Source organism: Lathamus discolor, chromosome 13 (genome assembly GCF_037157495.1).
Source record: "Lathamus discolor isolate bLatDis1 chromosome 13, bLatDis1.hap1, whole genome shotgun sequence".
In the NCBI taxonomy this organism is placed as follows: Eukaryota; Metazoa; Chordata; class Aves; order Psittaciformes; family Psittacidae; genus Lathamus; species Lathamus discolor.
The window spans coordinates 9976377-9989321 of record NC_088896.1 but is presented as its reverse complement, the minus strand read 5'-3'; the positions used below and the strand labels follow the sequence as shown (position 1 = coordinate 9989321).

Sequence of the window (12945 nt, the reverse complement as noted above, 5' to 3'; positions counted from 1 at the left end):
CCGTCAATACTCAACGCTGTCGTATATAGAGTTGTAGTTCTTTAAAATAAATAAATAATAAAAAAGGGGAAAATTATAAAAAACAAAGCTCTATTATCCCGTTGTCAGCTACGCTATCCCAACATAAACAGATGTATGTGTTCCAGAAGGGCACCTGCTGTGCCGCAAGCTTGCGCCATGATTTCATAAGAAGTCCCTCTATTCTCAGGATCCTTTCCCAGTCCGCACCACACTGGATGCTGTGACCTTGGCCAGTCTTAGCCTCTCCCCGCTAGACTGAATGGCAGCCCGAGACCAAGGGCCTGGTTGCCGCAGCTTTGATACTAATCCTCCCCGCCTGCGCACAATGGCACCCTACCTGGCCTGCACACTGGAGCAGCCAGGCTGCCTTTGAAGCAGGTGATGAATAGGGACGGCAGGAAGCCGCTTCCCCACTGAACTCCGGGCCACACAGCTGCTAAGAACAGTCACTTGGATTTTTCTTCAGTTTTGGTGGATTTCGGAAAGGGGGGGAAAGTATAAAAAAAAAAATAAACGCTGTTATCATGAATATGGTGGGGTATTTTCAGCATGAGAAAAAAAAACAAGGGAATGGGAGGAGGCGGCTGTGTGTGCGCCGAGAGAGCCCCGGCACCTTATCTTAAAGCTGTAGCATTCAATTCTGGGATAATATTAGCTGTTTGTGAGGTTTCAAACCTTAAACCTGAAAGCCAAGTGAAACAAAAAAAGATATAAGCAGTTTCTCAAACTACAGATGAGCATATTCAGGGTTTAAAAGTAAAATATATCACCCATGCTGTGGCCGGGAGCATCTTCCAAGAACAGAGCGAGTAGAACAGATGTAATATTCTACGGTTTAACATATCTACATTATTTAATATTACTAAAGAGCTCATCAACAGATGTCTGAAGTCCCCAAAGGCGTCAGCCCCCCACGAGGCACACGTTATCTATGCTGGGTCTGGGATCCTTACAAGAAGTTCTTTAAGTCAAGGGTTTTGCCCAGTTTGTGCACAAACCAGTACAAAACTGGTTTCTTTTCAGATGCCAGCAGTGTCCTTAGTGCGCCTAAATGAAAGGCTTCTTACCCCTAAAATAATTGTATAGGCTTTGCCTGAGTTACAGGAAAAAATGTCTAGTGTTTTTTCATAAATCAGACCTGATTAAAGAAGACTCAACAAGAAGGGAGGTCTTTCTATTCAAAGTTTATTTAATTACTGGATTTTCATCAGCTGGTTGTGCAATGTAAAGTCTGGGATAAGACAGTTTGTTGTGGGAACTCCAATCTTGAGGTTTTCACTTTTTAAACTGAAGACAAGAAACAGCAGCAGGCAGGGAACACGTGCCCAAAGGGAGGAAGGGACAGAACCTGCTCTTCAACCAGTTGCACTGGACACAACCACCACCAGTTTACCCAACCAAAGAGGTTACAGGTTTTTTTAATGAACTCTTCACAGCATTTATATCATAGACACAACATTTCTGAAGTTAAAAGGTGGAAAGAGCTATAAGAGACTGGTCTTTCTGCATGCAGGTGCTGTGTCCCCCAGTCTGCCCCATGGGAGGAAGAAGGATGGTGGTGGGGTGGAAGGTGTTTTATAACAAGAAAATCTGTTGAAGAATAAAACCCCTCATCACTTGATGCAAAGTACTCCCCATGTTGGTTTTGTTTTGCCTTTTAGATGTTACAGGCAGGGAGTAGAGACGAAGAGAAGGACAGGGACCACAGCGTTTTCTTCCCTCAAAGACTAGAAAGCCCATCTTCCCTAATGAATATTAACAAGTACTCCACATTTGCAACCAACAAAACATCCTTTCCTGTAAAAATAACTTGAAGTGACTGAGTAGCTGTTGGACTGCACTGGTGAGCACCCAATGAACCTCCTGTTCTCCACAGAACTGCTGCCAAGCTCTACAGTTTCTCTTCCACTCCCTCTCTCAGTTTGTATTGTTGGTGGGCTATTTTTAAAAGGAAAAAAAATTAATGTATACTAACAAAAGGAAATAATAAACCCATGCTGGTTTTCAGCAACAGGAAGCTGCATGAAAACTATACTTCATAAATCGGTATGGGTTCTGTCTCCAATTTGGGATAGATAGTGTCTTTATGAATGAGATAACAAAACCATGTCCTTTGGGTTGAGATCTTTCTGCATCTACCCTTAGGCACTTAACACTTCATCAAGTGACATTAAAATGTCTGCTCAACTCCAGCATATAAGCATCTAGAAGGCAGACAGTTTTAGGTGCTATACATTGCAGCCATGCAAGCAACACAATATTCACAATGGGAATTAGGGGCAATGCTGAAAAGAAACATGCATTAGATAATAGTGTGTGCCCCATTACCATAATCAGATCATCTTCATTGTGGCTTAGATGTTCCCTCATTTTGCCCTCCCAAAGACGAAAATCTCTTATTCTCTTCTCTGTACATCTGTTCCTATCTTCAGTCATGGTCTGGGCACTTAAACAAGCAGGACTGTGCCGACATATCTGTTCTTACCCTGGAACACTTATTACCAAGTAACACAATATTTTAAAACTATGATCTCCTCTTACATGAATCCTTCATTTTTTTAATTCTTTCTGCACCAGCATGATAAAACCTCATTCAAGGCAACAGTCAACAGTCCATTTACTAAGCCACCACCAGAATGACACCATTTATTTTCACATTTCTGCTTTCAACTGAAATGTAATATTTCCTTACTCTTGAGGAGGAAAAAAAAATCCAAAACTTTAAAAGATGACAAAATTCTTTACAAAAAAAAAAAGCCAAAAAATATTAATTCATGACAGTCTTCTGCTATTCACTCACATAAATACACACAAACTGCCAAAAAGATGTCAGTGTGGTTCATGCCCATCTTACACAGGACACCAACATCCACAGCTGGTGGTGAATGATGGGCTTCTAATGCTGGCAGACCTAATGGCACCCAAATGTGGAGATGCTTTAGCACAACTTGATAACACAAGGGACAACCTAATAAAGACCTAAAGTAAAATCAAGCTGCTGTTAGTGCTTGTTCACTTTGTACATCGGAAGAACAAAGCTCTACAGTAAATAGCCTGCTGGTTGCAGAAGATATTTTCAGAAGCCAAATACTTGTAATATAATCAACATCAGCAAATACCTTTCTAAAGACCCTCATATAGACAAGACCTTCTACTATCCAGTTTGTGCTTTTACATCACACACTAATTTTAGACTTTTCAATTTTAGAACAATTTTGACTTGTTCTTAAGAACAAGCATGCCTTTGAAATTCTTTTTATAGTCCCCAAAGGAGGGAAAGGAAATTAGTTAGCTCACTGCCTCTTTGAAAATTGTAACTGCTACAATAAATATTTGACACCAAAGTATGAAAATTCATGTAAATTTATGTCCCCAATTCCAGAAATATTGTAAGTAACACCTATATAAAATATGGGCTTGCATGGCAGGATGATTTTATGAGCACTATTTTGGCATGACTGAACTTCTGAGGGCAGGAGAAGCCACCAGGAAGTTATACATGTCAGTTCTTTAGCTGAACACACTCAGTACAGCACATCTATTTTTCAGTGATTCTACTTTACAAGCATTTAAGAGTGTAAATCAGGTGTCTTCATTATCATTACTCTGCTCAAAACCAGCCCTAACTTCTGCCCACCACAGCACACAACACATGAGCTATCCCCAGACAACAACTCTCATAAAAATCTAGCGTTTTCTGTCTCCTAAGCCTATAAATAAATGTGCATGTTTCATGAGGATATGGGGATTACCCATCTCCACAAATACACTGCTTCTAAAAGTAATCTGATATAACAGGCTGGAGGATCGAGTATTAATCATGCTGGGCTCTGGCTTAGCATAACTTTGGGCAGAAAAGTGGAATCTTCACTGCAAGGAGGGAGTGCACCAGAACTACTTTGCAGCAGAAAAATTAAATGGATTTTAAAAGTACACTTCTTTTGAGATTTTGCTATAATTTGGAACTCAAAGTATTCCCAAGATACAAGGGTTGTAATAAGCCGAGGGCAAATGGGACAGTGGAAAATACATCAATGCAGAACCACATATTACAACTGAAGTAGCAAATACATCTAGGGTAATGTACATGCATAGCGAATGCATTTTACTTTCTACCTCATTGCAGGCTGCAATAATTTAACGGGCATGACTGTGTTTCCTGTTCTACTTCACCTTATAATCAACCACTAATAACTCTATTTCAACTGCAAACTAAGAACTGCAAGAAATTCTCTAAAAGAGATGAGCTGGTCTTTAGCCAAACCGCAGTTTGATTTATTCTCCCCTCTACTACAACATACCTGCATGGTCTCACTGTGCATATAAAATGATATACCTGAGCTGTACATTTTTACTTAGAAAAGCATTTCAGAGCTGTAACGTTTTTAAAGCACGGGCAGCACAAACCTCACCTCAGTCCTCCTATCTTCCCACCATGAGTAAATTTGCTTTTAAATCAACAGTGTATTGGAAATGAAGCTGCATCTGGGTGATCAAATCATGCTTAGAGCCATGATCACCATCAGCAGGTCCAACTCCCCTCCCCAGCCGTGCTCCAGTAAACCCAATGTGCTCTGCAAACAGAAATATTTCTTTCAAACTAATACACTTTGAATCATCGCAAATCCCTGCTTGCAGCAGGCTCTGGTACACAATTTACTGTACACAGTCTTTGTTTAGGGATTCAGAGTTTATCCAAGGACCTCCTTTAAACACTGAGAACCAACTTCAGAGGCGCTCGCAGCCTGACTTGCCATTTACTGCAGGCACCAATTTATGTTCCTGGAATCATCTTCTCCTCTCCCTCTCCCCCCACAAAGTTGGTTCTGTTGACTATACAGGGAGCTCAGGCTTTTAACTCTGAATCACACACATGTTAGATGCCTGCAGGAGACAGTGTAAATACTCGTCCGTCTCGTTAACAATTCTGTAAACAGCAGTGGTACAGAGAGATTTCCACCCACTCTTTACTTGCAGGTTAAATTCATGTCCTTTTCCCATTTGTGAGTTTTACCTCTATCATCAAGTGAAAAGTTGATATTGGTGACTGAAGAAACTATTCCTCAGACACTCAGCGCGAATGGCATTCATCTGCATGTTAGGATGGTTCAAAGGAAACATTTATGCATCCTAGATTAATTTATTAAGTGAAATTTATGCAGCTTGTGGCTGATGACATGAAAAATTTAGAGCCTCTGCTAAGGTGCTCATTTGGCCTCCATGCAAGAACAGGCTGGATTTCAATTAGACTATAGACAAAGAGAAGAGGAACAAAGCTTTCAACAAAGGCTCTCCTTAGAACCAAACTAGCATACTAAAAATGGATAATATATAAGGTAATATACCAAACAACAACAGGACTATAAACTCACCATGTCCAGTGTAGAAGTATCGATTCATCCTTCTTCAGAAAGGCAGAGTGGCCTCGGTTAAAGCAGGAGGTACTGAGGAACACTGGCTCCCGAGGAGCCAAGCTCACGCTCAATGGACCCTTCAGCCCACACCAAGCCTCTGACTGACCCCTTCTGCAGGACTTGCCTCTCCAGTGCTCCTGATCCATGAGACCAAATGACACTTCCAGCCTAAATAGCTCTAGGCTCCATTGCAATGGCTTTTCACAGCTACTCGAATTCTTTTCATGAACAGAACTTATTTTTCCCTTAGGAGCTTCCTTTCCAGGTCCCATCCCCAGTCACAGCAGTTTCTTGGTTTTTAACACTTAATCCCCACATATGTTGTTATTTTCCCTGTTTTCTCACCAGGTCGCAGCCCTTACACCACTCTCTCGCAGAACCACAGAACCAGCCAGGTTGGAAAAGCCCTTTAAGCTCATCCAGCCCAACCGCTCCCCAGCCCTGCCAAGGCCACCCCTGCCCCATGGCACTGAGGCCTCGTCTCCACGCTGTGTGAGCACTCGCAGGGCCGGTGCCTGCAGCCCTGCCCTGGGCAGCCTGCTCCAATGCCTGAGCACCCAGGAATTGTTCCTCAGCTCCATCTAAACCTGCCCTGGGGCAGCTTGAGGCCGGTTCCTCTTGTCCCATCCCTTGTTCCTTGGGAGCAGAGCCCAGCCCCTCCTGGCTCCATCCTCGGGTCAGGCAGTTGTGATCAGGTCCCCCCTGAGCCTTCTCTTCTCCACCTGAACCCCCCAGGTCCCTCAGCCGCTCCCCATCACACTTGTGCTCCAGGCCCTGCACCAGCTCCATTGCCCTTCAGCCCCGCTCCAGCGCCTCAATGTCTCTCTTGTTGTGAGGGGCGCAGAAATGGCGCCTGAGGGGGCACAAAATGGCGGCTGTCAGATGAGGGGGTAAATACCACCCCGGGGGGGGCACATACACTGACTGCAGCAGCTCCGTTTCCATTCCCAGCGAGGCTCTTTAGAACACTCAGCTGCTGAGCTCCTGTACATCCAAATTAAACACTGTTTAGTACCTAAATACCCTTGAGTAAATCCTCAAGGCAAATCCATACAGTAACACCCAGGTCCAAAATGCCGTTAACACCTCCAGCATTTCAAGGAACCATCACCACAGCCATAACCAACAGCAAAATATCATCACAGGCTTGATCATCCAAACACTGGAGACATCTCTTGGCATGAAGTCAAACAGCTAAAAGTTAACAGGAGAGATGCCCAACCATTAAATGTTAACCTAAATAACACTTCAGCACGTGAGATTGTGCTTGGATCCTTAATATTAAACGGCGCTGCTAGCACTGCGAGAGATGTTTGGTTTTAAATATATACTCTTCTGTATAAAAACAATAGTTGTGATTACAGCATGCATATTTTACTTGAGAGAACTTCACTCTTTTTCTTTAAATTAACCCCATTAAAAAGTTATAAAACACACAGGAAGATCTAAAGAATATTCTTCCTCTCCTCAATAGTGTTTTCCTCTGCTCCAGCACCCCGCTAAAGTAAGACATTTCCCAACACTACCTCAGATACTCGTCCTTGCTGTTGGCAGCTAAGATTACAGACAAGCTTTCTTCTCTTTTAACCAGCTGATTCTGCACTTCTTTACTTCCCCTTCTTTAATACAAAAGGCATATTTAAGCTCAACCAGACCTCTGCCTTGCTCCCGACTTAAAAGCGCAGACTATTTTCTCATCTTCAACGTGATTTCAAAGTGATTTTGTTAAATACCCAGTGAAATGTTTCTGAAGGTGTCCCGTTTCTTGGCTAAATAGGGCAAGACAACTCTAATTATTCCTTCACAAGTTTTACAGAAGTCGGAACCCAACAATAAATGTCTCACAAAAGGATTTCCTGAGACAGGGGGAGATTCTTCAGCTATCACGTATCAGCTTTCCACTTTGCTATGGAAGCATGAAGAGTTATTGTTTTAAAATGGAATAAACCCTTAAAGATGAACCAAAACAAGAGGCTTATTCATACATTCAGCTTGGCATCTATCTCGGGAATGATGTGTCCATAACTCAGCAAAGTAACACCATCCTGCTATCGCAATAAGTCATTAAGTGTTTTGTAGTGCATTTTACCTGCTGGGAAACTGAACTTTGATAGACTATGGCTTTCTTGCTCATCTTGCATCTCAATTTTTTCACGTTCAGTCATAGCTCTTCAGCAACTCTTCATAGCAAAAAAGTGGGTGTAATAGTGACGTATTACTGTATTTTTTAATTGAAAAACAGGCAGCCTAATGCCATTTAAACATCAAGATCTCCAAAAGTTCACTGGAACTGTTCCATTCATGGCAATTTAGGAAAATCGGCTTGAAACGAAGGTGAGGACATCCATAACTCTACTGAGGTATGTCCCTGAGCAAAGCCCTCTTCCACCATGAGCTCCCCCGGGTACCATAAGAGATGTGCTTTCAGAAAGTGCCCAACTGATGTGGATGTAGGAAAACCAAGCAAATTCATTCACTTTTCAGTCAAATTTGCTTGTCTAAAACCCATTACTTTAAAGTTTGGGTATGTGTTCTTGGAAACGTGGGCTTGTGGAAAAGGATTTCGGCAGAAACACTTCCCAGGTATTCTGAGCCGAACTGAGGATGTAATTAAAAAGTAGGCAAAAAAAAAAAAAAAAGGAAGAAAGTAAAAAGGGAGGGGGTGCAACAAACCAAACAGGGCTTTTTCCTGTGCTGACGGTGCCATAAAGCCCCACTACAGCTACTGCAACCATTTCAAAGGCAGGAAAGGCTGAGGCCTTCGCTGTGGTGTCCACTGGCTTTGAAGTGCCGAGAGCAGCTGCTCCCAGCAGATAGGAACTGTGGTGCTGCTGGAGTTATTTTTTTTCCCTTCAAAATATACTTTCAAATCTAGCAGCTGTGAGGAGAACAAAGTTGAGCTAAAGGATATTTAAAGAAGAAAAAAGCCACCGGTTTCTCTCTAAGAGTGTTCTCAGTGGATACTTCAAAAGGAAGTGGCACTGAATCAGATGAAGCTGGAACCAGGAGTGACAACGTGACAGCTGAAACCAAATAATGTGAGATCCTCAATCTCTGCCTTGCTTTACGAATGGATTCCGATGCGTTTGAAAAGTTGACAAAATATTGACTGCCATGGTTTGTATGGCTTTTTTCCTAATTATTTTTCCAGGAAAATAGATAAAACATACATATATCAATATATATTGATCTAAATATCAGATAAAGATCAACGGCAGGGGGGCTGGAACTAGATGATCTTAAGGTCCTTTCCAACCCTAACCATTCTATGATTAGGAATACATATCCGTATGCCTAACCTGCAATCTTTCAGTCCTACAACCAACACTCCATGTTCACACTGGTATTATCTCTGAAATCAGTATTCAAGCAGAGTCCTGTGAAGCACAGGCAACCATTCACATGATGCAGCTCTCAAGTTCCCACACTTCCAAGATGCTTCTCAGAATGGCAATACATTAGTTAATCCAGTTCTTCATTACCAACTTGATTTAATTTACAGGCAACTGAATTGTCCAGTATGCCGTGAGTGCCACTTCTGCCACTCACTACATCAACCTACACAAAATATATCTGAAGGTCAGCTTACCTTCCCTTTGTGTGTAAATTCCATTTGACAATTAGATTCAGGCGCTCAAAGCAGAACATCTCAAAGCAATTACTACATTTCTCAGGTAGCTAAAGTATTCTTTGTTTTGGTTGGGTGTCTGTTTCAGAACTGGATGTCTGCTGGAGCCCTGCTGAAATGCACCACCAGTTCCAACTTACTGCTCTATTTAAACAGTACAAATCAGTCTATTCCTCCCCAAGAAACAACCGAAGAAATACACAGTAAAACAAGGCAAGAAAAAAAATCTGCTTTAAAAATGGTTTAGAAGTTCTGAAGCGTAAATAGAGACTGATAAAGGGAAACAGAAGTTGGAACTACTGAAAGGAAATATTAAGAGTGGAAGAACTGAGCTCATACCGCTTTGTAGGTGGGCTGAAGGAGCTTTGTGCTGCAGAAATCACAATACAAAAAGAACCTGGTGGAAATGTAAATCCACACAAAAACATTGATAAGAGAACTTTAAGCCTAAGACTAAACCTATCACTGCTATAAATTACAAATTCAATCCTTTACCAGGCGTTACCCAAACTGATGCCACGCCAGTTCCACGACCAAGTACCCTCTTTACGCAAGTGTTTCATGGGCTGTTTCAGCTGCATAGCCCTCAAGCCTGTATCACACAATAATTTGTCTACTTCTCTTTCTGTTTTTCCATTTCCACTTCACAACAGTACTGAATTCGACTTTCTTGTCTCCACCCAAATGTTTCCTGAATATTTCCCAACCCTGAAATTTTGCTACAATACAGAAAACTCACTATCAGTGGGCCAAAACAAGCATTCGTATGAACACTCCCCATGCTAAAAGATGATTAAAAGAGTAAAATGCTGTTTCTTGATGAGAAGAAAAACAGATAACACATCAAATAATTTCATCTGGTCACTATAAAAACAGGTGTTGCCACCTGTAAGCCTGGGAAATGACTGGAAAGAGGCAGAGGTACAAAGGATCACAACAGGGAAACAAAAATATTTTCTATGTAGACTTTTTCCCCTTCCATTCCCCATCACATAAACTGTGCCCACTATAAATTGTGTCTTTATACAAAGCACAGAAATGCGCAGCAAGAACAGGATGTGACCTACATCTGTGTGAGAAAGCGTCCCTCCTCCCCTCCACCTGAAGGAGCAAATCGACTGACCTGTTGCTCATATCTCTGCTTGAGCTCCTCCAATTGCCAGGAGAATTCTTTGGATTGCTTTTCCCGGAGCGATTTTGATCTGCTTAGATCTGCTTCAACCTTTTCCATCTACATGGTAAAAGAAAGGGAATATTTAATTTTTTGTTTTAAAAAGGCATAGCTTGAAACGTTCTGATGTTTCTACAGTTGTTCACAGACCATCAAAGCAGAATACAACTTGCTGAGAATGATAATGACACTATCTGTGTGCAGTGAAAATGAATATTCAGTTACTACAGGATTATTAATTATTTAAGGACACAGTGACCACTTATACAATGCCACTCCCTAATTACAAAACACTGGCTCTATTTTTCACCCAACAGTGGGAAACATCCCATCAAAATTAAGTGAATGTTTTTTCTAGTCATATTTAAGACTCAAATATATTTCACTCAAAAATACATTGCCTGTGGAAATTCAAGGGAAATCGTGTGAGTCAGTGCACAAACTCCACATTTAGAGTAAGTTTACATTAAATCAGCAAAATAACTTAAAAGAGAATTATTTGGCTGCAAGTAAAGTTCTCTGAAGATAGTCATCACCTGTGAATAATGAGTCCCACCGATTCCAGCACACAGCATCAAGGAAGCAATTTCATAACTCAATTAACAAAGCCTTTTGTATCAAAAGCACAACTGTAGATGCACATCAGGCATGGTTCCAAAGGAAAAAATATATATACACGTATAAATATATATATGCACGCAGGAGGTACTATGTTGCCGTGCATACTCATCAATGACTTTTAGATCTAGGTCCCAACTCAAGTAGCAAATAAACCGTCTCCCTAAAAACGGGAGCGAAGGGGTGTAGCTGTCAGGAGGACCAGTGCAGCCACAAGCCCATCTGCTGTACCGAAAGAATAAAAGCCCAAATTCCTGAACCACGAGCCAAAAGCCTGTTTGGCCTAAGGGAGTGCTCAGCCTTCCACAGATGTCTTTGCCAACCGGCCTGGACATCACTTCTAAGCCAGGGAAAGAGGAGAAAAGGCAGTACTTGGAATGGGAAAAGCATTATATTGGAAAACACTGCAGCAAGAGAAAGCTACACGACAAGGAATAGTTGGCCAGATAGAAAGCTGAAAAATAGAATAGAAAGGAACAAGCTATCCTTCCAGTAGCTCCCGAACCTCACTGCTACTATGTGCTAATAAGAAAAGGGACTTCAATGAATATTTAATGACTAATTTCTTCTGCACCCAAACTTACTCAAACCGCATGGCCATGGCCATATTTTAATGAGATCAATAAAGAAAGAAATCCAGGAAATACTAGACCTAAAGTCCCATGACACAGTCATTGCCTTTCTTTTGTCTAATTATTACTAGAAAAAAATGCACATTTTGGAGTTTATTATGTACCACTCACCTATCAATGGGCATCAGGTGACTCTTAAGCTTGACAAAATAGGAAGCAGATGGCAAAAAAAAAAATACCACAGCTAAACTAACGAATCAAATATTGATTACAAGAACTGAAAATGCCAGGCCCCATCCTTCTTATCTCCATTATTAACTTTACCAAACGCAAAACCATTGTTTTAGAAGCCCAGTATTTCTAGAGTAGTTAAAAGCAGTGTTGCTATAGCTACCACAGCTTCTGCATTATGAGTAATACATTCCACCTCACAAAAAAAAAAGAAAATAGAATTTGCCACGTTGCAGTCTAATGGATGATTTATCTAAAGAGGATGTGTGTGCAGAAGAATGAGAAAGGACAAAGCTATGAAGACAGCTTCAGTAGTGTTTCTTTGATGTATTTCCTTGAACCTCAGTTCCTGTAGAACAGAACTACTCAATCGTACAATATCACTGACTGCTTCTAGATTTTAGCATTCAAGTAGGGATAGAATAAAGCCATGGCTGATTCATGGAGTACAAGAAAATTTGCTTTCAAAACTTCCCAGAACACAGCAATATTCTAACAGAAATTTGCAGCCACTTTTAAGTAAGAATTGACTTCAAGTTTTCCAGATTCTTTTGCACATCTTTGTGGTTTGGACTGGTTTTATTCACTGGCCTTTTTTTTAAAGTGAACAAACTATTACTACTCATCTAAAATTAGACTATATCTCTTTTGGAGCAGAAGAAAGACATTATTTTAAGTCCTTGTGAAGAACTTGGAGGAGAGTCTCAGCACAGAAAATGTCAGATGAGAACTGTAGGATTTGTTGTGTTGCCCATGGATCTAGTCTGCAGAACAAATCTTATCACAGAATCATAGAATCATAGAATAGTTCGGGTTGAAAAGGACCTCAAGATCACCCAGTTCCAACCCCCCTGCCATGGGCAGGGACACCTCACACTAAACCATCCCACCCAAGGCTTCGTCCAACCTGGCCTTGAACACTGCCAGGGATGGAGCACTCACAACCTCCCTGGGCAACCCATTCCAGTGCCTCACCACCCTAACAGGAAAGAATTTCCTCCTTATATCCAATCTAAACTTCCCCTGTTTAAGTTTTAACCCGTTACCCCTTGTCCTTGCTTGTTTTGTATTTCCAAATGCTATTATTTGCTGTCTGCACAAATCTTAAAAATATCAGCAATGTGTTATACAATGTCTCACTTCTGTTGAAGATTTTCAGGAAGAAAAAAACTTCGTAAGAACAAGAAGGGAAATTGTTAAATTATAACCCAACATTGTTAGAAATCCATTACAGCACCAGACTGCAGCACCCCACTGTCAACAGCGAGGTTTGGTTGCTATAGGTTAGAT

The 12945-nt window shown here is 41.3% G+C and overlaps 1 protein-coding gene across 4 annotated transcripts in view; it reads right to left on the bottom strand.

Annotated features, from left to right (window-relative positions):
- CEP112 (centrosomal protein 112) overlaps positions 1–12945 on the bottom strand; it is a 158731-nt gene that overhangs the window by 86853 nt on the left and 58933 nt on the right. For all 4 annotated transcript variants that reach the window (XM_065693275.1, XM_065693274.1, XM_065693276.1 and 1 more), the window contains exon 19: positions 10187–10294. In XM_065693275.1, coding sequence (XP_065549347.1) covers positions 10187–10294 — 108 coding nt within the window. The remainder of the gene's footprint in view (positions 1–10186; positions 10295–12945) is intronic.